The sequence below is a fragment of the Schistocerca piceifrons genome, chromosome 2 (genome assembly GCF_021461385.2).
Source record: "Schistocerca piceifrons isolate TAMUIC-IGC-003096 chromosome 2, iqSchPice1.1, whole genome shotgun sequence".
NCBI lineage: Eukaryota > Metazoa > Arthropoda > Insecta > Orthoptera > Acrididae > Schistocerca > Schistocerca piceifrons.
In genome coordinates this window covers 1,121,058,605-1,121,086,028 of record NC_060139.1, presented here as the reverse complement: position 1 = coordinate 1,121,086,028, position 27,424 = coordinate 1,121,058,605, and the positions used below count along the sequence as shown (strand labels likewise).

Sequence of the window (27,424 nt, the reverse complement as noted above, 5' to 3'; positions counted from 1 at the left end):
CAGAGGATGATGGACTAAAGGCCGAAATACTAAATGTCTTTTTCCAAAGCTGTTTCACAGAGGAAGACTGCACTGTAGTTCCTTCTCTAGATTGTCACACAGATGACAAAATGGTAGATATTGAAATAGATGACCGAGGGATAGATAAACAATTAAAATCACTCAAAAGAGGAAAGGCCGCTGGACCTGATGGGATACCAGTTCAATTTTACACAGAGTATGTGAAGGAACTTGCCCCCATTCTTGCAGCAGTGTACCGTAGGTCTCTACAAGAGCGTAGCGTTCCAAAGAATTGGAAAAGGGCACAGGTCATCCCTGTTTTCAAGAAGGGACGTCAAACAGATGTGCAGAACTATAGACCTATATCTCTAACGTCGATCAGTAGCAGAATTTTAGAACATGTATTATGTTCGAGTATTATGACTTTTCTGTAAACTAGAAATCTACTCTGTAGGAATCAGCATGGGTTTCGAAAAAGATGATCGTGTGAAACCCAGCTCGCGTTATTCGTCCACGAGACTCAGAGGGCCATAGACACGGGTTCCCACGTAGATGCTGTGTTTCTTGACTTCCGCAAGGCGTTCGATACAGTTCCCCGCAATCATTTAATGAACAAAGTAAGAGCATATGGACTATCAGACCAATTATGTGATTGGATTGAAGAGTTGCTAGTTAACAGAACGCAGCATGTCATTCTCAATGGAGAGAAGTCTTCCGAAGTAAGAGTGATTTCAGGTGTGCTGCAGGGGAGTGTCGTAAGACCGTTGCTATTCACAATATACATAAATGACCTTGTGAATGACATCGGAAGTTCACTGAGGCTTTTTGCGGATGATGCTGTGGTATATCGAGAGGTTGCAACAATGGAAAATTGTACTGATATGCAGGATGATCTGCACCGAATTGATGCATGGTGCAGGGAATGGCAATTGAATCTCGATGTAGACAAGTGTAATGTGCTGCGAATACATAGAAAGAAAGATCCCATATCATTTAGCTACAATATAGCAGGTCAGCAATTGGAAGCAGTTAATTCCATAAATTATCTGGGAGTATGCATTAGGAGTGATTTAAAATGGAATGATCATATAAAGTTGATCTTCGGTAAATCAGATGTCAGACTGAGATTCATTGAAAGAATCCTAAGGAAATGCAATCCGAAAACAAAGGAATTAGGTTACAGTACACTTGTTCGCCCACTGTTTGAATACTGCTCAGCAGTGTGGGGTCCGTATCAGATAGGGTTGATAGAAGAGATAGAGAAGATCCAACAGAGAGCAGCATGCTTCATTATAGGATCATTTAGTAATCATGAAAGCATTACGGAGATGTTAGATAAACTCCAGTGGAAGACTCTGCGGGAGAGATGCTCAGTAGCTCGGTACGGGCTTTTGTTGAAGTTTCGAGAACATACCTTCACCGAGGAGTCAAGCAGCATATTGCTCCCTCCTACGTATATCTCGCGAAGAGACCATGAGGATAAAATGAGAGAGATTAGAGCCCGCACAGAGGCATACCGACTATCCTTCTTTCCACGAACAATACGAGACTGGAATAGAAGGGAGAACCAATAGAGGTACTCAAGGTACCCTACACCGTCAGGTGGCTTGAGGAGTATGGATGTAGATGTAGATGTAGACCAAAAAATGATTTTCTTGTAATGAAGACACTAAAGTGGGGTCAGTCATGCTGTTATTGCTTTTAATGATGGCAACATTGGTAGCGTGAAAGTGCTACAACATATGGGAATTAATTCTGGAGCAAACTGCATCAGAGAATTTGAATGGATGGACAAGGTTTGCACTGGTAAAGCAGAGTATGCAGCACAGTTGGCCACTACGGAGTCCAGAAAGAAGAAAACAAGAAAAAACTTAAAAAAGATCAAGAGGATGATATACAGTATGGAGCAGGGTGCTTCTGAGTGACTAAAAATAAAATGTTAAGCATATATTGAGTTACAGTCTATTAAAACTTTAAAAACTCTTCCTGAAAATTTACATTTTCTCTTGCACTTTTCCCTAAATCTCAGAAACTACTTCGAGTAGCGAATTCAAATTTTCAGGGAGTAATAACATACGTATCCTGAGTCTTCTGAACTAAAAGAAGAACATAATGTTATGTATAAATAAAATGATTTAGAATAACATACAAAAAAGTACACAAAATTTTAACTGTGTAATTAAAAAATTGTATTTCCAAAAGCAGTGGCTGAAATGCAATTATTGTAAGACTCAGAACATATAGTTTAATGTCCTGTAAAAGTTTCTTGTCAATGGCTACAGTTGTTCCTGAAATACGGGGAAGTTAAGTCACTAAATTTAACATTGTCAGGATAGGGTGTTCAAACTCCCCTTAATGCACGTTTTCTCCTTCCTCCACTTGGTGAGCAACACATTTATTGTATTTTCACAACAGCAGTAGCTATTTTCTTACAATTTCTTTTTGCAGGCATACCATGTCCCGGGCTACAAGGGATGCGTAGGATTTATTACCTCAATGAGTGAACACTTCTGTGGCACATGCAACCATTTACGGCTAACAGCTGATGGCAATTTGGAGGTGTGTCTCTTTGGGAATTCAGAGATATCTCTCAGGTGAGTGATGAAACATAGAATAATCATGTCCAAGTGAAAATTCATGCGAGGAAACCATAAAATTACTAGAAGACTGACAGACTGATCAGTATTTTACCTTCAGGAGGTGAAATTCCAAAACTTCTTATAGACACATTCGTTCCTCTTGTCCTCACATTAGTCGTGGAGTCCGAGTGACCTTTCAGACCTTCAGGAACTTATCCCTCTTTCCTCTCTCATGAAGGAACTGATAGTTCCAAATGCTGAGTATAGAATAATACTTTCAAACTGTTTGCCATGCACATTAGGTATGTGGTTGGTATATGGAAGAGATAAACTGCAGTTAAATCCAGCAGGTATGAAATGAGTTATCTTTTCTTGAAGTTTTCAGCTTGCACCCTCCTCCCTCCCAGACATACAAACCAGATACCTCTAGCTAAATAATTTGTGAGTATATATAATTTGCCTCTGTCAACATCATGTTACACTAACCTATTTGTGAGATTAAATTAAAGGAAAGTAATCAGAACCGGAAATTATGTAAAGACATTTTTAGCTATGTCCCTAGGTTTTAATAAAGTTAACACAGTATTTCTGTCCATGTGATTGTAACTATGATTTGCCAGCCACCGTTGCCGAGCGGTTCTAGGCACTTCAGTCCAGAACCGCGCGACTGCTACGGTCGCAGGTTTGAATCCTGCCTTGGCTCAGATGTTAAGTCCCATAGTGCCCAGAGCCATTTGAACTGTGATTCATGATTATCAGAGTCTATATGTTCCAAATAAAAATTGGAACTTCATGTGTATAAATGTACAAATTATTAGACAATGGGACCAACAACTGACACTTTTAAATTGATGACTAGACTAAGAGATTAATAATAGGTAAAATACTGCAAGATACTTGGCGATAAGTTTGTTTCAGGACAAGGTAAGGGGGGTGGGGGGCGGGAAGAATCAGCTCTCTCTTTGTGAGCATACCAGAAATCCTTTATCAACCCAAGGTAAAATAAGATATAAAAATACAGGGTCAAACAACTAATTTAAGTATCTTAAAAACCAAATGACTAATGAAATTGGAAGCTAAGAAAAGTAAGTTCATAGTAAGTAGGGTGGAACACAGGGGGCTGCAACATATTGCCATTGTTATTTGACTTGTCTATCAAAGAAAAAAGAAATGGATCAAAACAAAATAAAAGTGAGAATGGAAATGTATCAGAAGCAGATAGGAATAAGCAAGGAACATATTCTTTAATAAATAATTAAAAAAAAGAAACTGATATGTGAGGCAGATGTTCCTACAATTTTATGTTCAAAGCACAGCAGTCTGTGAAAGCAAAATATTTATGACATTGAAAAAAGAAAATCAGTGAGTGAAAAGTGTGTGTAAGTGAATTGTGGTGAAAGACTGGATATTGGAACTTCTGTTAGGCTGCCCAGTATTAGTTAACTTGGTAGTAAAGGAGCAAGTTTGCAAGGGCAGATAACTGTTTGGCTACGTACAATAGAGTGGGAGTATGGAAAAGCTAGTCCAAGATAGGATGAAAAAGATAACAGCAACTTAAAAAATGAATTGATAAGTTACCATGAACCCCATTCCAATCTAGTGAATGCAGTGGTTGACAATATCTTGTGACATTCGCCTATAAGGCTCAAACAATAATTGCTAAATAAAAATACAAAATGTTGACAAGACTGTATCTAAGCTGTCACTCTCTTTTGAAACAAGGGTGTTTAAACCAACAAACACGCAGGAAAGCAGGGACAACTCGCACACTAGAGAAGGATGGGCAGTATCATTGAAGGAGTGAGCATAAACCGTGTGGAATATGTGTGGTACAAGAAATGATAGTAAGAAAAAAAAAAGAAGAAGAAGAAGAAGAGGAAAAATGTTGGTCTGGAAACAAGGGAATAAAAATTTGCCACGCGAAGAGACAAAATGGTACTGTGCTGATGAGTGTGCACAAGTGGTGATATACAACATACATTGATAAAGGAACTCTGCATTGGGCCCAGAAGACCACGCAATGCTCTTCGAGAGATGTCCTCTACTATATATCTATGGAGAGTTAGGGGATCAGTACACAACTCTCCAGGCTGTTATCAACTTCCAGAAGTTGAAGACACTACTTCTCACTTGAGTAGCTCCTCAGCTGGAACTACAAGCAGAGTGTACCCTATTCCAGTCTGTCCACCGAGCAGAATTTCCCAGCTCTACAAGGAATTGAACCTGATCCCTTTCTATGGCACACCTGTGGCATACTGACTGCATAGCTGTGGCAAGAGTCATAATATACACTTGTGAACAATTGAGTTATAACTATTCTGTTTATTGGGGAGAGAGTATGTATATTTCCAACGTGAATGAAATAGTTTAGTGTATCGTAACTGGAATGTATTCAGACCTCGTACTTGTTGTGTGAGAGCGCAGTGTCTTAGACACTTGTAGTGTTTGTCTTAGCATGAACTAACCGGTGAGCCTTACTTTCTAGTATTTTTAATTATATATCATTACTGGTGCCTCTGGCACTTATGTGTTGCAATAGCAATGGCTTGCAATAGCAAACATTGAGTCAACCATGGTTTTTGGATTAGAAGTAGAGGTCAGCTGGGTTGACAGTGGGAATACAGTGATGGGAAGTGGACAATAAGCAGTTATATTGAAGGGTGCATTATTTGATATGTTAAGGTTAATTACAAAACGTGGATTGGAGAATTTTTCACGTTGAGCAGAAGTAAGTTTACAGGACCAGATGTCAAATTACACATGATCAGTGTGAATCCCTATAGTCAGCATGAACACTGGCACACAGAATAATTTATAGGTAGTCTTGCTGTATATAAAAAATCAGATTTGTGCTGAACTGTCATGAACAAACTGTCACTTCTCTGGAATAAATAGACTCTGATTTGTTAATTACATCTGTGTAAATGAAAAATATAGGAAAACATAGTGCTTACTGTAAAGGAGACATGTTACATTGCAGACAAGCACAATTAAAGAGGCACTTACATAAAGCTTTCGGCCACAGCCTTCATCAGCAAAAGAGATACAGAGAAACACACACATTCATACACACAGGCAAGCACATGTCACACACATATGACTGTCAACTCCAGCAGCTTGCCCCTAGCTGCTGGACTTGGCAGTTTTTTTTTTCTCTCTGTGTGTGTGTGCGTGCATGCGTGCGCGCGCGGTAGGCTTGCTTGTGTGTTGTGCCTGTGTGCAACTTTGTTTTCTTTACGGTAAATAGTGATCTATCTTTCCCTGCACTGTTGATATTCCTACCTGGAATTTCCATTGTTTAATATGTAAATATTTAAAGAAGGACACAGTTACATATATTCTGTCACTTGAAGACTAATACATGAAGTCAGTGGACATTATTTTTTATTGCAGAGGATCTTTGTCACCACTAATTATTCATTTTGTGTTCCAGTTAATTAGACATGGTTTCATCCTTTCCTGGATGTGCTCTTTTTGTTAAATCTTCCTTCAAAAGATCTGATTTACTTCAAATTAATAAACCTGAGTATTCTGAAAAAGGAGGTGCAGCTTACAGCTGCAGTGTGACAGTTGATCACAGGGTGATTTTATCACTGCCATATCGTGGGTACCCATGGCTCGAGACACTTATTCTATAAGGGTGTGTAGTCATTGGGCTTTCTTGTACCACAGTGTCAAAGGTGTACTGTAAGCAGATTTATTCAAGGAAAATACTACCACAGTCAGCAGAGTGAACTGCTATGGGCAACAGGATATCATTGACAGGGGTTACCACTGACTAGCATGGCTTTAGCAGCGAACAGGTGGGCCACAATGTAGCAAATGACTCACCAACTCAGTGACAGTCAATAAACAGTAACCATTCATGCCACTGGGAACTGTCACCTCTTTGTGGGATACAAACATGCAATCTGCACACTGCTCGTCACACTTACAAAGATTAGCATTGGTTTGGAACAGCACCAGGGGATGCTCGAAGCATGCAGGAAGGTCGTCTGTCTGATGATTTGCGGTACATATTGCCAAGGTGGCAGGGAGCAAAATAAGGAGTGATCAAAAAAACTTCCATTTGAAGGCTGCATAGTTCAGATCAGTATGCCACACACACACACACACACACACACACACACACACACACATATCCATCCGCACATATACCCTGCTTGTGTCTTTATATGTGCGGATGGATATATGTGTGTGTGTGTGTGTGTGTGTGTGTGTGTGTGTGTGTGCGAGTGTATACCTGTCCTTTTTCCCCCCTAAGGTAAATCCTTCCACTCCCAGGATGGAATGACTCCTTACCCTCTCCCTTAAAACCCACATCCTTTCGTCTTTCCCTCTCCTTCCCTCTTTCCTGATGAAGCAACTGTGGGTTGCGAAAGCTTGAATTTTGTGTGTGTGTTTGTTTGTGTATCTATCAACATACTAACGCTTTCGTTTGGTAAGTTACATCATCTTTGTTTTTAGATATATTTTTCCCATTTGGAATGTTTCCCTGTATTATATTATATATCAGTGCTTTCCCCTCCCACTACTATCCTGCAGACCTTGTCCACAAACAGATCTCCCAAGCAATACATTCCTCCCCACCCAACAACAATGTTACTACCCCCAGACCACACAGAAGCATCCCCCTTGTCACCCAATATTATCCTGGCCTCGAATACATCAACTAATTACTCCGCCACGGATATGAATTTCTCAAGTCAAGCCCTGAAATGAGATCATCCCTTGACAATATTCTCCCCACACCACCCAGAGTTGCCTTTTGCCGACCCCGTAACCTCCGTAACATCCTAGTCAAACCCTACAATATTCCCAGACCACCTTCTCTACCCAGCGGTTCCTACCCCTGTAACTGACCACGATGCAAAACCTGCCCCATGCATCCCCCCACAACCAACTACTCCAGCCCCGCTACTGGTAAAACATACACAACTCAAGGCAGGGCCACATGTGAGACAACACGACATTTATCAACTGACATGCCTGCACTGCACAGCCTTTTTCATTGGTATGACGACAACTAAACTGGCTGAGCGCATGAATGGGCACAGACGAACTGTCCGCCTAGGAGATGTCCAATACCCAGTAGCGGAGCATGCTCTCCAGCATAATTCTAGGGACCTAGGAACCTGCTACACCATATGTGCCATTTGGCTTCTCCCGCCCAACACCAGTACCTCGGAACTGCGGAGATGGGAACTTGCACTCCAACACATCCTTTCATCCCGCCATCCCCCTGGACTGAACCTACGTTAACCAACCTCACTCCCATTTACTCTTTAGTCTTCTCCTCTTTCCCTTTCCTCTTTAGCCATTCATGCATCTTTTCATCCTACATAGTTGCGTTTATCTTTATACTATGTACCTCTTTACTTCTGTATTCATCCTCCTTGGTTTGAAGCTGGCACAGTAATTACAGTAGAATATCTTTGGCTTCCCTCTGACATCCATGCCTCCATCTTTGCTACCCTCCCTGTTTACCTTTCCCCTGTTGCTTCATAACCTGGGTTGTGAATAACTGAATCCACTTTCCCTTCTTCCCCTTTTTTCCCCTCTCTCCTCCCTGATGAAGGAACGAAGTTCCGAAAGCTAGGATACGTCAATTTTCTGTTCTGTTTTGAGTATCTATCGGCTGTACTGAGCTGAGGTAAGTACTGGCCAGGCCCTCTATCTCTTTGTTAGTATTTGTTTCGTATATATAAACACACACACACACACACACACAGACAGGGTGATGCGTATTAACATTTAAAAACCTCCAAAGCACTGTAGATGACCCTGAGACAAGTAATTTAATACAAGACACATGGGATCACAAATGTTGGATACGATACAAATGTTGGGAAATGTGTCAAAAGCGAATGACAAATGTCACCAGATGATGTACCTTGCCATGCTTGCAGTGGTTGAGCCTCTCGGTCTGTCACACTTGATCATCCCAACCCAAGTCAAGTATTCATATCATTGTGGCTACGGACACACGTGTGCGACTATAGTGATGGTGTTCAGGATTTGAGTCTTGCATCTGGCAGGCAGTATTTTTTCATTGTGTTAAACAATTATGTATTTATATTGAAGTTTATTATTTTATTTACCGGTCTTGCAGTTTCCTTGATTTCTTGCAAAGTACAGTACAATGAAAACCTACCATATTGCATAACAAGTAGATGAGTATAAACTTCAGAATAGCATCATCGCCATTAAATGACCTATGTTTTCTTTACTAACTAATGTCTGTAAACAAAAAGAGAAGGGACAGAAGCAAGAAACACAAAATCAGAACTGCTTTTGCTTGATTACAGCAGGGACAATAATTTTGTAACATCTACATTTACAACAGATCATATTTACAAAATGTTTTCGAAATTTGCTCTGTTTGCTCAAATGAAAGTATTGCACTGCTCAATCATTCCTTTACACTCAACCCCAACTGCTGCACATGCTGTGGGGTATGTCATCTGGTTACGTCATATGTTCAGTGTTTCTCACCAATTTTTGGGGTATTTTGAAATGTACAAAAAGGCAAATGCAGAAAGTTATCACATTTTGCTGCACATTACCTCCGTCACAGAAAAATAAAGTATACAAATCTTCTCAGATTTGCCACTGAATAATTTTGTGCAAGCCTCACAATATTTCACCAACACAACTGTTCATCATCTTCAGGTAGTGGTGGGTCCTGTCATCACTGCTGCAAGATGTGGCTGGTGATATTCGCACAGCAGAATTGAAATTTGTCAGGCTAGAAGCAGGAGTACGAATGTGTGGACAGGCACTCCCAGTTGGATGGAAATTCCATTCATAGTAGCCTTCTGCTTATGTGTTGTGGGCAATGACTGCACTTCTGGACACTCGTGTGGTTAAAAGCTGAATTAACTCTCTGCAAGGTGCTGCATCAGGTCATACATCGGAGGATCTGGTTTCTACTGTTTTAATTTCATGGCAGTCAGTGCTGGATTCTGGGCAGTGCTTAATCAAAATTCCATATTCCTGTTGGTAAGATTGCCCATCGTATGGATACATGCCTCATTCTTAAAAACACAATCCTAGAGTGATGATGCTGAGGATAAAATTTCAGTCCTCTTGGGAAACGTGTGGTGCCCTGTATTCAGGCAGTGCTCTGCTACCACTAATTTACTGGGTGGCATTTTTGTCAGCGCTGTTGAACGCAGTGTTCTTGCACAATGTGAGGTGTCTGCCCTATATAAGATTTCCCATAATGGCATCAGATCTTATATATGATCTGTGTTTTCTAAGGTCAAGATTGTCTTTAACTGAACACAAACAATTCCTTAGTTTTGCTGGTAGACGAAAAACACACTTGATTCTGTTTCTCTTAGCGATTCTTCCTATTTTTGAAAACATGCCACTGAAATATGGCAAAAAAGCCATTTGCAGTGCTTGTCTAAGTATCTTCATTTACATCCCTACACTGAACTTGCTTTGCTCAGAACACATTTCAAATCTGTTTACAAGAATAAACATTCTGCTGGAACACTGTTCTTAGGTGTTACAGTTCACCAGGCAGACTGTCGGTATCTGAGATCACGTGTGCTCTATGTGCCAGGGAGTGTAAGACACTACCACATTGTGCAGGATGACGGCAACTTTTGGACCGCAAATATAACTCTGCGTGTATCAGTTTTCAGTAGAGACTATGCCCCAGTGTTCTGTCAGCTTTTCTTCTAACCGTGACATCCAGGAATGGTAAGCTGCTATCTTTTTGTACTTCCACAGTGAACTGAATATTCAGATGGAGCGAGTGCAAATGCTGCAGGAACATAGGTAGTGTCTGTATTATGTGGGCCACACCACAAATGTCTCTTCAGCATTCTGCCAGAAGGAGGAATGTTGGATATTTACTAAGGGAATTAGAGGATCTCCCATGGGAGCACTGTCCACTTGATCAAAGTAGTTGGTGTTACATAAGAAATAGGATGAGGTATGCACATGTTTAAACAGCACCACAATTTCTTTCTCAAACTTGCTGCTAATAACCTCTAATGAGGGCTGCAGGGGCACTTTTGTAAGTAATGATATAACATTTGAGCTAACTAAAAGATCTGAAAGTTCTAGTTTAAGCATCTTCAGGTATTCTATGAAATCCTCTGAATTCTAAATATGATGGTCATAGTCATCCACATGATAAATTTCAAAGCTGTCACGTGGAAATTGCCAGTTGCATCTTGCAGCAGTGATGGTGGAAATCACCACCACCTGAAGATGCCAAAACGTTGTGTCACTGAAATATTGAGGGAGGGACTTGCATAATGTTATCTGGTGGGGAACCCAAAGTGTTTTTGCAACAGATCTATCAGGCAAGCCTGAAAATTCACATATACTCCAAGCAGTAAGTACCTGTTGTAAAATGGTCACATTAGTGAGCTTGGCAATTAATTAACAGTTTATCAATAAATTTGGCTTCATTTTGCAAGAAATTGTGCTGTGTTCCACTACTCCCTCTTCAACAAAACTAATGTCACTTTCTGCTCCACGTCTTCAGCCCGAGATCTTATGTATACTCTTGAGCATTTGTGTAAGATACCTGTTTATTTATAAAAATAAAAGTAACTTCTATCATGACTTTCCCATTTTGTCCAGTGGGTTTGTTATCCTGCTGTTGCCTACTGCAGACTACAAGATTACTGTTGAAGATATCTGCAAAGTTTTTCTTCCTTTTTAGTGTACCAACATTTCACTGTGTGGTAATTGCCTGGTACTGTTTAACGGGTGTTTTAACTGTTGTTTCAGAGATGCAATACGAAGCAAATGCAGTGAGGATGACTTGCTTGCCATGATTGGGGCAGCAGTGAGAAGAAAGAAGAAACAACATGCAGGTAAGATACATTACAGCAAATGTAACTCTATAGATAGAAAGAAAATTTCTGCTTAACAAGTCATAGCAAACATAAGAGCAAAATAGAATGAAAAACAACAGTGATATAACCTGTGTTTTTTGTGTAAAATTGGATTTAATTTTTTATTTAGTATTCATTCTGATTAATGCCCATTGGTCAACAGTACATTTCAGCCCTAGAATTTGGTTCTGCAAGGTCCACCAGATAACCATATATGGCTGTTGTAACTCCTTTATTGGACTTCAGAAGTTTTCCAGCAACAAATCTTTTTTTCTTTCTTTCTTTCTTTTTTTTTCTTTTTTAAAAAAAAGCTAAAATGCAGAAAACATCATAAAGGAAACACTCACAGAAAAGCATCAGTGTCCTTGAAACAATGGAAACTCCAGTAGGAATATCAACAATGTTGGAAAAGACAGATTACTACTTACTGATGAAGGCTGTGGCTGAAAGCTTTATGTAAGTGTCTTTTAATTCTGCCCATCTGCAGCCTAAGGTATCTTCTTTATGGTAAGTAACAGGCTGTCTTTTCCTTCATTATTCATTAGTGTTCTTTGTTTTTATTGCTGTTTAGCAAGCATTGTGTGGTATATAAGGGATGCGAATAGCGTCAGATGTTGAATCATCACTCTGGAGGATATGAAGGTGCTGCATATTGGTGTGAGACAGCATTATCTGATGAGAGTTTGAAAGAAACCTCATTGTGGATGTCCATTTGGTCGCCTGGTTAAACCTTGCAACATCTGTATTTTTGGAGTATTTGGATCTGACAGTGGCCTGATGTTGGAAAGTAAGGGCATACTCATCATCAATGTTCCAGTTGACTACATCAGACCACTACAAGGGAGCATCACTGTGTAGTGTACTGAGTACATTGTAACCTGTTCACGTCTGTGACTGCCATCTGAGAACAAGTACAGTAAACTCTCGTGCAGCTACACTTTTGGCTAGTTAGATTGACACTTGACAAGTTTTAATTTGCGTGCACCTGGAGCCAAGTATTTGCTGGTGTTTTTTGGCAATCTACTGCTAATCAGTGCACTGGTGCATGTCAAAAGTCCAAGTATCGTCAATTCGAGCGTGTGTTGGTTGAAGCTCTAGTGTGTTTCTTATTCGTATTGCATGGTTTCATGCCACTGCCATCTATTGGAACTCCTTGTAAGTACAGTACATACAGTATTGTTCTATGCAGCGCAACATAGCCCTGTCGAAACCGACAATTAGAGTGCGCCGCCTAACACTTTCCACTTGTTGTCGGTACATCAAAGCTGAGTGTTTAACAGTGAACGTACAACACCCTGTTGTGTTGCCACATGGGCTTGGGTAGAACAGAGGAAATGGCATAGATGTATTGAATGCTTTCATTTGATGGCTGCCACAGCCTGGTTTCAAAAGTCAAAAGTTTGTCTAGTGCATCTCGAGTGTTGTCAAGTTGTGCATCTGTGTGTTTCTGATTTGAGGTTTTGTGCTCCCACTATGTGCCTTAAAGTGTCCAGAGATAAAAGGGGCCAAAAACCATAAAGGACTCAGTCGAGTGTCTGTAAAAAGAACACTGAACGTGACTATGGGCATGAAACATAAAACGAATGTGATCTTGTTGGAAAAAGAGCTTCACTCTTTGCAGAGAATTGATGCTGGTGAGCCACCCACAGAAGTGGCTGCAGAGTAGGAGTACAATTACTGATCGGAAGACAAATCGATCAGGAATTGAAAAATTTTGTTCCATCCAAACATTGGGCAGCGCAGTGAAATCTTGAAAAACAATGAGAAAAGGTGCACATCCTCAGTCAGAAGAGGCATTATTTTTGTGGCACGAATAAATAAGAGCCAAAGGTGTGTCAGTTTCAGGTCCTCTAGTTTGTCAAAATGAGCTGATGAGCTGATTGAAGGAAAGAAGCAAGAATTCCTCGGAAGTAATGGCCGGCAGGATCGTTTCAAGAAGCGGCATGGCATCCATGAAATTGCCATCAGTGCCAAATCATTATCTGGGGATGAAGCTGCTATGCTGATTTTAAGAAGAAACTGCACACAATCATTGACAAAGGATGTTATACTGGCAATCAACTTTACAAATGTGATGAAACTGGGTTGAATTACAAAATCCTGCTAACGAAAACCCTTGCCTCTAAAGAAGAAGAAATGGCTTCCGGATCCAAAAAAATTAAAGATATATTTACTGTCCTTGCTTGCAGTAATGCCACTGGCAATCATAAACTGTGTCTTACTTTAATTGGCAAATCCAAAACACCAAGAGCATTTAGACACCAACCAACCAGCTTTGCCACTGAGGTACACGAATCAGTCTTAAGGCATGTATGAACAGTGCCATCTTCAGAGAGTGGTTCCAGGCAGAGTTTGTTCCAGCTGTAGTAAATTACATGGCAGGAAATGGACTTCCTTGAAAAGCGCTACTTCTTGTGGACAATGCTCCTTCTCACCCTGGTGATCTGCAAGATGGGGATATCAAAGTTGTATTTCTCCCACAAAATGTCACATCTCTATGTCAACCGATGGACCAAGGTATTCTTGAGGCGATGGAAAAACATTACAGACGCAAGATGCTGGAATACTTAATAGATGTGATTGATGCTGCAGATGATTTTGTGGAAGCTCTTAAAAAATCGATGTTTTAAGTGTCATTCATTGATTGCTGAAGCTTGGAGTTTAATTCCTCCACTTCCTCTTGTTAGGTCTTGGAAAAAACTCTTAGATCGTAAGGCAACCTAAGTGGTGGGAAGGAGGAGGCAACACCGAAACTCAAGCTGACATAATTTTGGTGAATTTACTGGAGAAGCTGGTTGTAAAGACACACACTTCGGAGACATTGAAGAGTGGATGGAAAATGGCATTTTTTCATGTGACTGAGGATGAAATCGTCCAAATTGTGACTGATCATAAAGCGTCAGAAGACTATGTTTCTGATGATGAATCAGAGAAAAATATTCCTCACACATTCTGTTACAAAGTGATCCAAACTGCCCTGGAGTACATCAGCCAACTGGAGGAGACGATTTATCCTGAAATAGTTTGATTTCAACATTGGAGATGTATTGTTGCAGCAATAGTTTCTCAAGCAAAAAAACAAAAAAAAAAAAAACATTTGTGACTTCGTTACCAAAAAATAAACTCTAATGAAGCATCCTAGAACTTCTATGTCCATAACTTAAAAAGTTTTTTTTTTTACTTTTCTTGAAAGTTCCTCTAGACAGACTTTTCGTTCCTTTGAGTAATCTCTAGATTTGTTTCATAATTTTGTTCAGTAGTTTATTTTTTATTAAAAAGAGTAGGTAATAAAATTAAAACTCCTGTTTTTTTCCTGCTGCCAAATAAGGGAGATATTTTCTGTAAGAATGCAAAATAAACGAGCTTCGTTATACAGCATTTAAAAACTTTGAGTTTTCAATCACAGTTTGGTGCCTTTTTAACATGTCAACACAATTTTTTCAGTAAAAAAGTGCAGGGTTAATTGCAACCGTATCAGTAACATTTTACATACCCTACGCACGTGTTACGATCGTATTTCACAATATTGACGCAATTTGGAGTGTTCACATATGAAAACAGGGGGACTTTGATTTATCTGAAATTTTCGTTATCAGAACCGGCCACCGTCCCAATCATTTCGGATAAACAGGAGTTCACTGTAACAGACTCCTTGCAACATGCTGTGTCATGCAGCTAGGAGCAGCCAGACTATGGAATTGCCGTCCTGCGCATAGGCTGCCATTAACACCCAAGCAAATGACTGCATGTGAAGTGGTACCATGATCGAGAAGTACGGACTGCTAATGAATGGCGTCACATTATGTTCACTAATGAGTCCCAGTCCTGCACTGCTCCAAATGACTATCGTGGAGAAGTTTGACAGTGACCCGGGGAGATGGGGAGAGGTCCCATTCTTCCACATTTTGGGGGGGGGGGGGGGTCACAAAGGAGTCCCATGGTGTGGGGAGCCATTGGGTATGACTTCAGGTCACGGCTTGTAATGGCCGAGGGAACTCTGATCATACAGCAGTGTGTAATAGTATTGTGGTGCTATTTTTCAACAGGCCAGTGCTTGTCCACATGTAGTATGTGTCTCTTTAAATTGTCTGCGTGATGTTGATATACTCCTGTGGCCAGCAAAATCCCCATATCTGTCCCCGATAGAACATTATGGGACCAACATGGACGTCAACTCCATCCCACTGCCTGTATCCATGATTGCAATGTCCAGTTACAACAGTTGTGGATCACCTTTCTCAGGAGGGTATGCAGCAGCTTTACGACATCCTCCCGCACTGTCCAGGCCAGACAGGGTGCATTGCTGTATTGATAAGTGGGCTCAAACTGATAAGTTCCGTGTAAATTTGACTCTGTTTTGTTATCACTGAAATAACATCACATACCCTCTAAATTCGCTATGTTTCAATTTGTTTTCTCCCCACCTTCTGAGTGTCTCACTTTTTTTCAAGCAGTGTAATTTAAGACAGACATAAGAATATGAAAATGGGATGGCATATCACATTGCTATTCAACTATACCCCTAATTAAATTGTAAGATAATGGAGAAGAGGAGGTGCACTATTACACTGACTAGAACGTAAACTTAAAGATAGAATTATATTGTGTAACCTATACCGATGACATAATACTAATTGACAAAAACATCACTGATGTGCTAAAGCAATTTGAAATATTAAGGGAGCAAGCTAGGAAAATTGGACTACTAATTTCACCTGGAGAAAAAATTCTTGGCTGATACCAAAATGGCACTGGGTGAACTTATATAGGAAATGACATAGTATTCGGTGTTAAAGAGTTTAAATAGTTAGGTGAAAAAGACCACTGAACATCATAATGAAAAGAAGGCCATAGAATCCAGACTTCAGAAAATACGAACTGTCTCTCAGTTAACTAAAAGTATTTTTCCTGGAACTCTAAAATCTAACATTGTACAACAGTGATCAAATTAGAATTTCTTTATGCATGAGAGAGACTCTTTGTCCAACACAAGACATGAAAACAGCAAGAATGTAAAATTGTAGTAAAAATCTTAGGTCCAAGAATAAAAGATGGAATACATCACACAGAACCCAGTGTGAAATCTCCAGGCAAAATCCTAAAAACTCTTGTTACAATGTGTCTCCAAAGAATCCAACTTGTGGGACATACAGAAAGAATGTATCCAAACAGGCAGCTCATTGGATTCCCACATACTTGAAAAATAAGATCCAACTGATGAAAACAAACAGGAAGAGACCTTAAGAAATTGGAATCACCACATTTACAGTATTCTGATGTAGTGATGAGTCACACAGAGTGCAGTTTCACAGTAGCTTGATCGATGCTTGTACTTGTGTGTGTAGTATATGCAAGTGTGTACAGCGTCTCTTCAGGTGCACTCACGATATGCTAATTTAGTGGCCGAGCAGTAAACCGGATCCCTACTTGGTTCCAGTGTGCTGTGCTAATTATTCTTCTTCACTTGACATTTATGCTTGGAGCTGCAAGAGAGGCCATTTTCCAGATAATGCCACAAAAACAACAAATTCTCAGATATCAGTTTAACTTACACTCTTCAACATCATAGACAACATTTCAAATTTAATATGTTGCAGAACACTTATTTCATTGGCTAAGTTAAATTTCGAGTGTGACATGCTATTTCGTAAAAAATAGCAAATGGTAGACATGGATGTTGTTGTGACTCTTTCCTAAGGCAACATTTGTGTATTACACTTGTAGAAGTGCACTGCAACATAAAACAGTAGACCGTAAGTTCAAACAATGGAAACTCCAGGTTGGAATATCAGTAGTGTAGGAAACGATAGAGTGCTAATTACCATAAAGATGGCACGTTAAAATGCAGACAGGCACAGTTAAGACACTTACACATAAGCTTTTGGCCACAACCTTTATCAGAAAAAGAAATAGAAATACACACCATTCATTCACACAAGCAAGCACACCTCACACACACATGACCGCCAACTCTGACAGCTCAGACCAGAATGCTAGTCTGTAAGTTTGCTACACAATAAAATAATTATTCTGAGCTACAAGAAAAATGGATTCAAAGAACTAAACTGCTTGAAGAAAAAAAAGGGAAGCTCCCTAAAGCAACGTAGTTTCACGAGTGTGCATACCAGTGGTAAATTATGAGAGTTGCAACTCTCTGAAATGGATACAAAGGCCACCAGATTGCATTAGCTTTGTTTGTGTCTCGGATTGTTACCATGAATGGTAGGAGGTATAAGAGATGTGAAGAGTGTAAGATGTTGAGTGATCCCTGTGAAGGACACAGATGCCCTGTACTTCTGTGAGTCAGCATTATCAGTGCGTAACAAAATTTGAAGGGGCCTAATTGTGTGTCTCCATTTGCCAGGCTGATTGAATTATGCAATATGCAGATTTGTGAGACATTCAGATGTGGTAGTGTCCCCATGTTGGACTGCTTGGGAACGTAAGGGCAGCATGCTTGTCAGCAAGCTTCCGGTTTACCGTGTCTGACGAGCCCATGGGAGAATTGCTGTAATGTACGCCGAGCACATTGTAACCCTTTCAAACCTGCACCTGTCATGTGATCAGCAGTGAGTCACATTCTGCAAGACCCGCGATGACAGTTGTCAGTGAGTATGACAACGACATAGGGACAGGGCATGTGGGGCAGCATTGGATATGACTTCAGGTCACTCTGACAGCACAGCAGTATGTCATGGACATCCTGCATCCTCATTTGCTACCTCCATGTCCAATGGAGTTACAAGAGACAGAGCAGTGAAAACATATCCAGTTGTTGACTCACAAAACGGTTTTGAGCTGTGACGCATGTAGTCTTAAGTGAATCATTCATACAAAAAGAAAAGAAGAAGAAGCTAAAGTCAGAATGTGAAAAAATTGGAGAATAAAATAGATATTTGAAGACTTCACACTTGAAACTCCCAGTTTTCCTATTGTGAAAGTGCCTTTATGACCATATGCATTTCACTGACGATAAACTTTTTTTTTTCCCTCTGGGTCTTGGCTCCATATTTTTTCATCCAGTTGAGTCAGAATACTTGCATAGTATTTGTGAGGTATTGTTTCAGTCTTGCAAGCTAATCTAAAATACAAATCCCTTTTGCATCCTAGAAAACAATGACCACTCTTCCTCTCCGATGAAGTCACCTTGGCTATTTTTGTGCGACTGCTATTTCATTTCGGTCGTCTCTCTTCCAAGGGAACAGATTGGTGCATAGAATCAATTGTGTGTCAGATTGTCCCAAATTGTTTTTCACATTAGGTTGTAGTCAGGCTTCAACAGACATGCCACTCACTTTCTGGTATGGCCACGGCATCAACTGTTTTGCACATCTTTTTAATTACTGATCTTGCAATATCACACTGTGTTCTTTCTCAGCATTTTCATATTTGATTGTAATTCTAGGAAGTTGTTCATGAGTCATCTTACAGAGACATATGCCACATATCAATTCAGCCACCCATTCCTTAACTGTTGACTATGAAGGAACTCCCCCCATGAACCATGGACCTTGCCATTGGTGGGGAGGCTTGCGTGCCTCAGCGATACAGATGGCCGTACCGTAGGTGCAACCACAACGGAGGGGTACCTGTTGAGAGGCCAGACAAACAGGTGGTTCCTGAAGAGGGGCAGCAGCCTTTTCAGTAGTTGCAGGGGCAACAGTCTGCATGATTGACTGATCTGGCCTTGTAACATTAACCAAAATGGCCTTGCTGTGCTGGTACTGCGAACGGCTGAAAGCAAGGGTTTCACAGCCGTAATTTTTCCCGAGGACATGCAGCTCTACAACTTGACTAGAAGAAGAGATCGGTTGCTAGGACATGTTTTGAGGCATCAAGGGATCACAAATTTACCATTGGAGGGCAGCATGGAGGGTAAAAATCGTAGAGGGAGACCAAGAGATGAATACACTAAGCAGATTCAGAAGGATGTAGGTTGCAGTAGGTACTGGGAGATGAAGAAGCTTGCACAGGATAGAGTAGCATGGAGAGCTGCATCAAACCAGTCTCAGGACTGAAGACCACAACAACAACAACATGAAGGAACTGACTCCTAATAAGTAAGATGATGCCTGTAGAAAAGTACAACAAAACAGTAATCTCAAAAAAGTTCAGGATAGACAGTACATTCTGTAGGACATATTAAAAATTATTGGTAAAAGAGACTTGGTGTATTAAATGGAGCTTTTGATTACATGATAATTGAATTGGATAGATAAACAATCTACTTGCTAAGTGGCGGCAGAACACACACATAAAAGAAGATTATAATTAAGCAAGCTTTCAGAGCGAGTAGCTCATTCTTCAGGCAGAAGGGTTGAAGTGGAAGGAAGAGGGGTGAAGGATAGGTCTAGGAAAAAGGGTAGATTTTGAGAAAGTTACCCAGAACCGCAGATCAGGGGAGACTTTCCAGATGGGATGAGAAGGAAAGACTGATTCCACATCTACATACATACTCCACTAGCCACCATATGGTCCATGGCAGAAGGTACCCTGTCTCACTACAATAGTCTGAATAAAATTACTTGATAGTTGACATCAATCACTTGCTGCAACAATGTTGCCACATTGGCTACCAGCTACCGTTTGGTTACAGGTGACAACAAACAAGCGGTTCACTTCACAAATTATGTTAAATGTTTAACACAGAGCAATTTTTCTAGTGGCTGGTGCAAGGTATGTCAGAAATGTTGGATACTCTGTCGACTATTGATTTAAAGTGACCAGTGACTGAACTGGGGCAGACGACCCGTTTTGTGTCCCTGACTGTAAACTTGTGTCCTAACCCAGCCGAGAAAATTGTGGTCAACAGTCTGCAGCAGTACTAATATCATGATCGCTTTGTTCATGGCGATTAAAGCTAACCCTTAAGGGTAAACTCAAGACAACAAAAACTCAATTTCAGGGCTGAAAGCAAATTGAAATTTCTCCATGTCATTTGTTACCTGTAACTATCCTTACACTAGCTGCACATGCTGACATGTTAGAAACCAGTGAACAGCCCGTGTGGGCACTTGTTCGTGGATTATAGATGACTGAGGCAGATTCCAAATGAAGAAATAAAGACAGGAAGACAAATAAGACCAAATAGAACAGTCAAAACAATGATGAAAAATGATGCAGCAAAGTATTAAAAATAAAAAAAATACATTTAAACCAATTAATTGAATGAAAATAATAATCACACTCTTTTGGTTAGATTTAGAAATAAAAATTTTGCTACATTGATGAGATTCAAACCTATGACATGCTACACATTAGATTAATCTGCCAACCATTGTGCTATGCCACAGCACTGCATGAAGTATTTATATATGTGAATATAGTGACCCAGTTGCAACTATGAATTGTAACCTTAAAAATTTCAGTTTCACGCAGTGTAGTGAAAAGCTTATCTAATGTAAGATGATCTCTGTGAATATGATAACTATATGTATGATACTGAATTACACCTTGTGCTGAGTTATTCGGTAGTGTTTGGTTAGTGCTATGAATGAAATGTGTGTCTTTCATTAGCATTGTTAATGTGTGTTGTTTTTGGTGTAGTTATCATGTGTCATGAAATACATAATAAAAGTGTCGGGCTTGTAATTCAGGATACAAATACATCAAGAAAGAATGCTGAACCAGGAATTGGAAGTGACTGGCCAATTTTGGTGGAGTTTGGCAACAGCAGACAGTTCAAGTGTGACGCTGACTACTCTTATTGGCGTTTGAAGTGCCAACTATCAAGTAATTTTAATTCGACTGTAGTCAGTTCCTTTCCCGTTCCATCTGCCAATCGAGTGAGGAGAAAGTGAATGTCTATATGCCTCTCTATGAGTCCTAATTTGTCGTCTCTTATCTTCGTGGTCCTTATGCGTAATGTATGTTGGTGCAAGCAGAATTGTTCTGCAGTCAGCACAGTGTTCCTCAAAATCCCTCCAGGGATTCCCATTTGAGTTCCAGAAACATCTCCATAATACTTGTATGTTGTGGTTTCAACCTACTGTTAACAAATCTAGTATCCTGCCTCTGAATTACCTCAAAGTCTGCTTTAATTCGACCCCTTGTGGATCCCAGACACTCAAACTGTACTCAAGAAGAGATCACACTAGCACCCTATATGTGATGTCCATCACAGCTGAGCCACACTGTTGTAAAATCCACCCAACAAACGAAAGATGATTATTCGCCTTCCCTACCATGACCCTCACAAGTTTGTTCCATTTCATATCACATTGCAACATTATGTCCCGATATTGAAACAATGTGACTTCTTCATTCATGACACTACTAATGCTGGATTCTGGCATTATGGATTAGTTTTTCCAACTCATCTGCAGTAACTTATATTTTTCTACATTTAGGGTTAGCTGTCATTTATCACACCAACTGGGAACTTTGTCCAAGTCATCTTTTATCCTCCTAAATCACTCAACGATGACACCTTCCATACACCACAACATCATCAGCAAACAACCACAGATTACTGTCCACTTCGTCCATCAGATCAGTTATGCACATAGAAAATATGAGTAATAGCGCTCCTATCACGCATCTCTGGAACGATCCTAATGATACCCTAGTCACTGATGGACACTCACCGTCAGGATAATGTAGTGGGTTCTATTACTTCAGAAGTCTTTGAGTCACTCACATGTCTGGGAACCTATTCCATGTGCTTGTACCTTTGTTAAGAGTCTGCAGTGAGGCACTATGTCAAATGCTTCTCGGAAATCAAGAAATATGGAATCTGGGTTTGTGAATTTTGTGATGGCAAAGTTAGAGGAGCAATGCATCTGCATTAAATTTTGTGTGAAACTCAAGAAAACCTTTACAGAGACACACCAAATGATGCAGGGAGCCTATAGCGATGAGTGCTTAAGCCATACTCGGTGTTACGTATCATTCACACGTTTTAAAAATGGCTTTACAAAAGTCAAAAATGATCCTTGTTCAGGACGCTCTTAGATGTCCCCTGATGACGCTTGTGTCAGGAACGTCAACGAAATTGTGTGTGCCAGTCGAAGATTCACTGTCCGAGAGATTGCTGGTGCAAGGTATGTCAGAAATGTTGGATACTCTGTCGACTATTGATTTAAAGTGACCAGTGACTGAACTGGGGCAGACGACCCGTTTTGTATCCCTGACTGTAAACTTGTGTCCTAACCCAGCCGAGAAAATTGTGGTCAACAGTCTGCAGCAGTACTAATATCATGATCGCTTTGTTCATGGCGATTAAAGCTAACCCTTAAGGGTAAACTCAAGACAACAAAAACTCAATTTCAGGGCTGAAAGCAAATTGAAATTTCTCCATGTCATTTGTTACCTGTAACTATCCTTACACTAGCTGCACATGCTGACATGTTAGAAACCAGTGAACAGCCCGTGTGGGCACTTGTTCGTGGATTATAGATGACTGAGGCAGATTCCAAATGAAGAAATAAAGACAGGAAGACAAATAAGACCAAATAGAACAGTCAAAACAATGATGAAAAATGATGCAGCAAAGTATTAAAAATAAAAAAAAAATACATTTAAACCAATTAATTGAATGAAAATAATAATCACACTCTTTTGGTTAGATTTAGAAATAAAAATTTTGCTACATTGATGAGATTCAAACCTATGACATGCTACACATTAGATTAATCTGCCAACCATTGTGCTATGCCACAGCACTGCATGAAGTATTTATATATGTGAATATAGTGACCCAGTTGCAACTATGAATTGTAACCTTAAAAATTTCAGTTTCACGCAGTGTAGTGAAAAGCTTATCTAATGTAAGATGATCTCTGTGAATATGATAACTATATGTATGATACTGAATTACACCTTGTGCTGAGTTATTCGGTAGTGTTTGGTTAGTGCTATGAATGAAATGTGTGTCTTTCATTAGCATTGTTAATGTGTGTTGTTTTTGGTGTAGTTATCATGTGTCATGAAATACATAATAAAAGTGTCGGGCTTGTAATTTAGGATACAAATACATCAAGAAAGAATGCTGAACCAGGAATTGGAAGTGACTGGCCAATTTTGGTGGAGTTTGGCAACAGCAGACAGTTCAAGTGTGACGCTGACTACTCTTATTGGCGTTTGAAGTGCCAACTATCAAGTAATTTTAATTCGACTGTAGTCAGTTCCTTTCCCGTTCCATCTGCCAATCGAGTGAGGAGAAAGTGAATGTCTATATGCCTCTCTATGAGTCCTAATTTGTCGTCTCTTATCTTCGTGGTCCTTATGCGTAATGTATGTTGGTGCAAGCAGAATTGTTCTGCAGTCAGCACAGTGTTCCTCAAAATCCCTCCAGGGATTCCCATTTGAGTTCCAGAAACATCTCCATAATACTTGTATGTTGTGGTTTCAACCTACTGTTAACAAATCTAGTATCCTGCCTCTGAATTACCTCAAAGTCTGCTTTAATTCGACCCCTTGTGGATCCCAGACACTCAAACTGTACTCAAGAAGAGATCACACTAGCACCCTATATGTGATGTCCATCACAGCTGAGCCACACTGTTGTAAAATCCACCCAACAAACGAAAGATGATTATTCGCCTTCCCTACCATGACCCTCACAAGTTTGTTCCATTTCATATCACATTGCAACATTATGTCCCGATATTGAAACAATGTGACTTCTTCATTCATGACACTACTAATGCTGGATTCTGGCATTATGGATTAGTTTTTCCAACTCATCTGCAGTAACTTATATTTTTCTACATTTAGGGTTAGCTGTCATTTATCACACCAACTGGGAACTTTGTCCAAGTCATCTTTTATCCTCCTAAATCACTCAACGATGACACCTTCCATACACCACAACATCATCAGCAAACAACCACAGATTACTGTCCACTTCGTCCATCAGATCAGTTATGCACATAGAAAATATGAGTAATAGCGCTCCTATCACGCATCTCTGGAACGATCCTAATGATACCCTAGTCACTGATGGACACTCACCGTCAGGATAATGTAGTGGGTTCTATTACTTCAGAAGTCTTTGAGTCACTCACATGTCTGGGAACCTATTCCATGTGCTTGTACCTTTGTTAAGAGTCTGCAGTGAGGCACTATGTCAAATGCTTCTCGGAAATCAAGAAATATGGAATCTGGGTTTGTGAATTTTGTGATGGCAAAGTTAGAGGAGCAATGCATCTGCATTAAATTTTGTGTGAAACTCAAGAAAACCTTTACAGAGACACACCAAATGATGCAGGGAGCCTATAGCGATGAGTGCTTAAGCCATACTCGGTGTTACGTATTATTCACACGTTTTAAAAATGGCTTTACAAAAGTCAAAAATGATCCTTGTTCAGGACGCTCTTAGATGTCCCCTGATGACGCTTGTGTCAGGAACGTCAACGAAATTGTGTGTGCCAGTCGAAGATTCACTGTCCGAGAGATTGTAGAAGAATGTAACATTTCAATTGGATCATGTTATGAAATGACACAGCATCTTGGAATGCATTGTGTTGCCGCCAAGTTCATTCCACGGCTCATGAGTCAAGACCAAAAAAACTTTTTGGATCTCACAAATGAGAATGAGATGTTCCTTGCGAGAATAGTATGACCCCTGCAGACTTCTTTTTATTTCCAAAGTTGAAAAGGATGAAGTTTTGCAATGGTAGATGAGATAAAAGAAAATTCGCAGACGGCACTTTATGCGACCCAGCAAGAGGTGTGTCAAGACTGCTCCTGGAAGTGGAAATGATATTGGGAGCAGTGTATCAATTGTGGAGGAGAGTATTTCAAAGGAGACAATCCATAGTAACTAAAAGATAAGCATAGAAAATTTTGTGGACAAAGTTCTGGATTTTTTTGAACAGACGTCATATGACAAAAGAGCATGCTGAGTTGCCCATGAGCGATGCTTTGTACTGATTTGTGGACATAAACTTATTGGTCTCTATGAAACTGATTAGATTCAAACCCAGAATATGTTCAAGAATTCTGCAGCAAACTGATGTTACGGGTATTGGTCTGTAATTTCGCGGGTCTGTTCTTTCGCCCTTCATATATAGAGGAGACGCCTCTGTATTTTTTTCCCGTTGCTTAGGTCTTTCTGCTGGGTGAGAGATTCACAATAAATACAAGCTAAGTAAGGGTCCAGTGCCATATAGCACTCTTTGTAAAACCAAATTGAGATTCCATCTGCAACTGGCGACTTATTTGTTTTTAATTATTTCAGGTGTCAGGGATGCTTACGAGGGTGGTTTGAAAAGTTCTTGAAACAGAATAGAAAAAAAGTACTTATGTCACTGAAACTTTTTTGTTTTTCAATGTACCCTGCTTGTAGATTAATTCACTTGGTCCAATAGTGTTCCAATACCTTGATCCCATCTCGACAATGATTTTCCTCCAGGCCTACAAAATAGTTGTCAACTCAGGCTATCAATTCTTCATTTAAGTGAATCTTCATCCACAAAGAAAAATTTTCAGTTTAGGGAAGAGGCACGTGTGGCAACAATTCATACCTTAGTTTGTGTAAGTTTACCATGGCGTTGGCACATGCGTGCGAGCGTGCATTGGCTTGATGCTAGATGACGTTCTTCCTTATTAAACCTGGCCTTTTTTGCATATCTTTTGTTGCAATTTGTCCAGAAGGTTAGCATAGTATTCTCCACTAATTGTTTGCCCAGTGGGGAGATAATGTACAAACAGAATCCCCTTCTCATCCCAGAACACTGATGCCATGATCTTCCCCGCTGAAGGAATTTGGTGGTGCATCCCAGAACACTGACGCCATGTCCTTCCTCGCTGAAGGAGTTTGGCGGCGGAGATTCAGCATGTTTCCACTGCTTTGATTGTTGCTTTGTCTCTGGGGTATAGTAGTAAACCAAAGTTTCCTCATGGTCACAAACCAGCACAAAAGATCTTGTTTGTTTCTCCTAAAACAGGCCAAACATTGTTGTGATATGTCCATTCTCATGCGTTTTTGACCCAGTGTCAAGAGTTGCGGCACCCATCTTGTGAATACCTTTCAGATGACATCTGGCAAGCGAGAGCAATTTCATGCACTCTAAATTGGTGATCCTCCTTGATCATTATGCGCACTTTTGCAATGATTTCTAGAGTAGTGACACATCTTGGCTGACCTATTCATGGATGATCATCATCTAAGCTCTCCTGACCAAATTTAAATTCATTTACCCACTTGGCAACAGTTGAAGACAAAGGAGCAGAGTCCCCTGGTGTATTCTGGAAATCGGCATGAATGTCCTTCGCTTTCATACCTTTCTTTATGAAGTACTTACTTAATCACTGCTTGAATCTCGACCCGACCCCTCCCCCCCCCCCCCTCGTCTTTGCAGATCACTACACAGGAACAACAACAGAGCCGTGTCACTGCCACAGCTCTCTTCCAAGAACACTGACATGGCACGTGTTTACAGGCAACAGTCCAACGAATATCATGTGAACAACTTGCGCTAGCACTGGCCTCTTGTGGTGATTGTTGTTAGGTGTCTTTGTGCTATTGTCAAATGACGGTATGTTTATATGATTCTCTTGCATGAATGATTTCTTAAATGCAAAATTTAAAACATTTATCTCCTACTGCCACACCAGACTGGTCAAGTGACTTGATGGAAACCTTTGACTCACTTAGTGATTTTATATAGGACAATAATTTCCCCTGCTTCTCAGCCAGATCTTTTGCTGAGGTATGACAGTGGTAGTAACCTTTCCTTGTTGCCATTTGGGATTCTCTTTTGAACCAAGAGTGCAGTAGCTTTTCCTTCCTCAGTATTTTCCGAATTTCATTGTTAAACCACAGTGGCTCTTTTGCATCCTTAATTCGTTTACTAGGTACAGACTTGTTGAGAGTGCAATTCACGATCTGTTTAAGCTTTGACCATAATCTCTCTACGTCCATCTTAATGGAACTAAGCGATGTCAGTTCTGTCTAAGTGAGATGCTAACATCTGCTTATCTGCTCTTTCTGGCATGAACATTTTCCTAGCCTTCTTGACTGATTTATTAATTTTT

General features: G+C 40.2%; 1 protein-coding gene across 1 annotated transcript in view; it reads left to right on the top strand.

Moving 5' to 3' along the window:
* The window catches only part of LOC124776179 (GTP 3',8-cyclase-like), a 44,510-nt gene extending 30,978 nt beyond the window's left edge, over positions 1 to 13,532 (top strand). The window contains exons 5-7 of the mRNA XM_047251014.1: positions 2,449 to 2,594; positions 11,337 to 11,422; positions 13,330 to 13,532. Coding sequence (XP_047106970.1) covers positions 2,449 to 2,594; positions 11,337 to 11,422; positions 13,330 to 13,532 — 435 coding nt within the window. The remainder of the gene's footprint in view (positions 1 to 2,448; positions 2,595 to 11,336; positions 11,423 to 13,329) is intronic.
* The last annotated feature ends 13,892 nt before the right edge of the window (positions 13,533 to 27,424 follow it).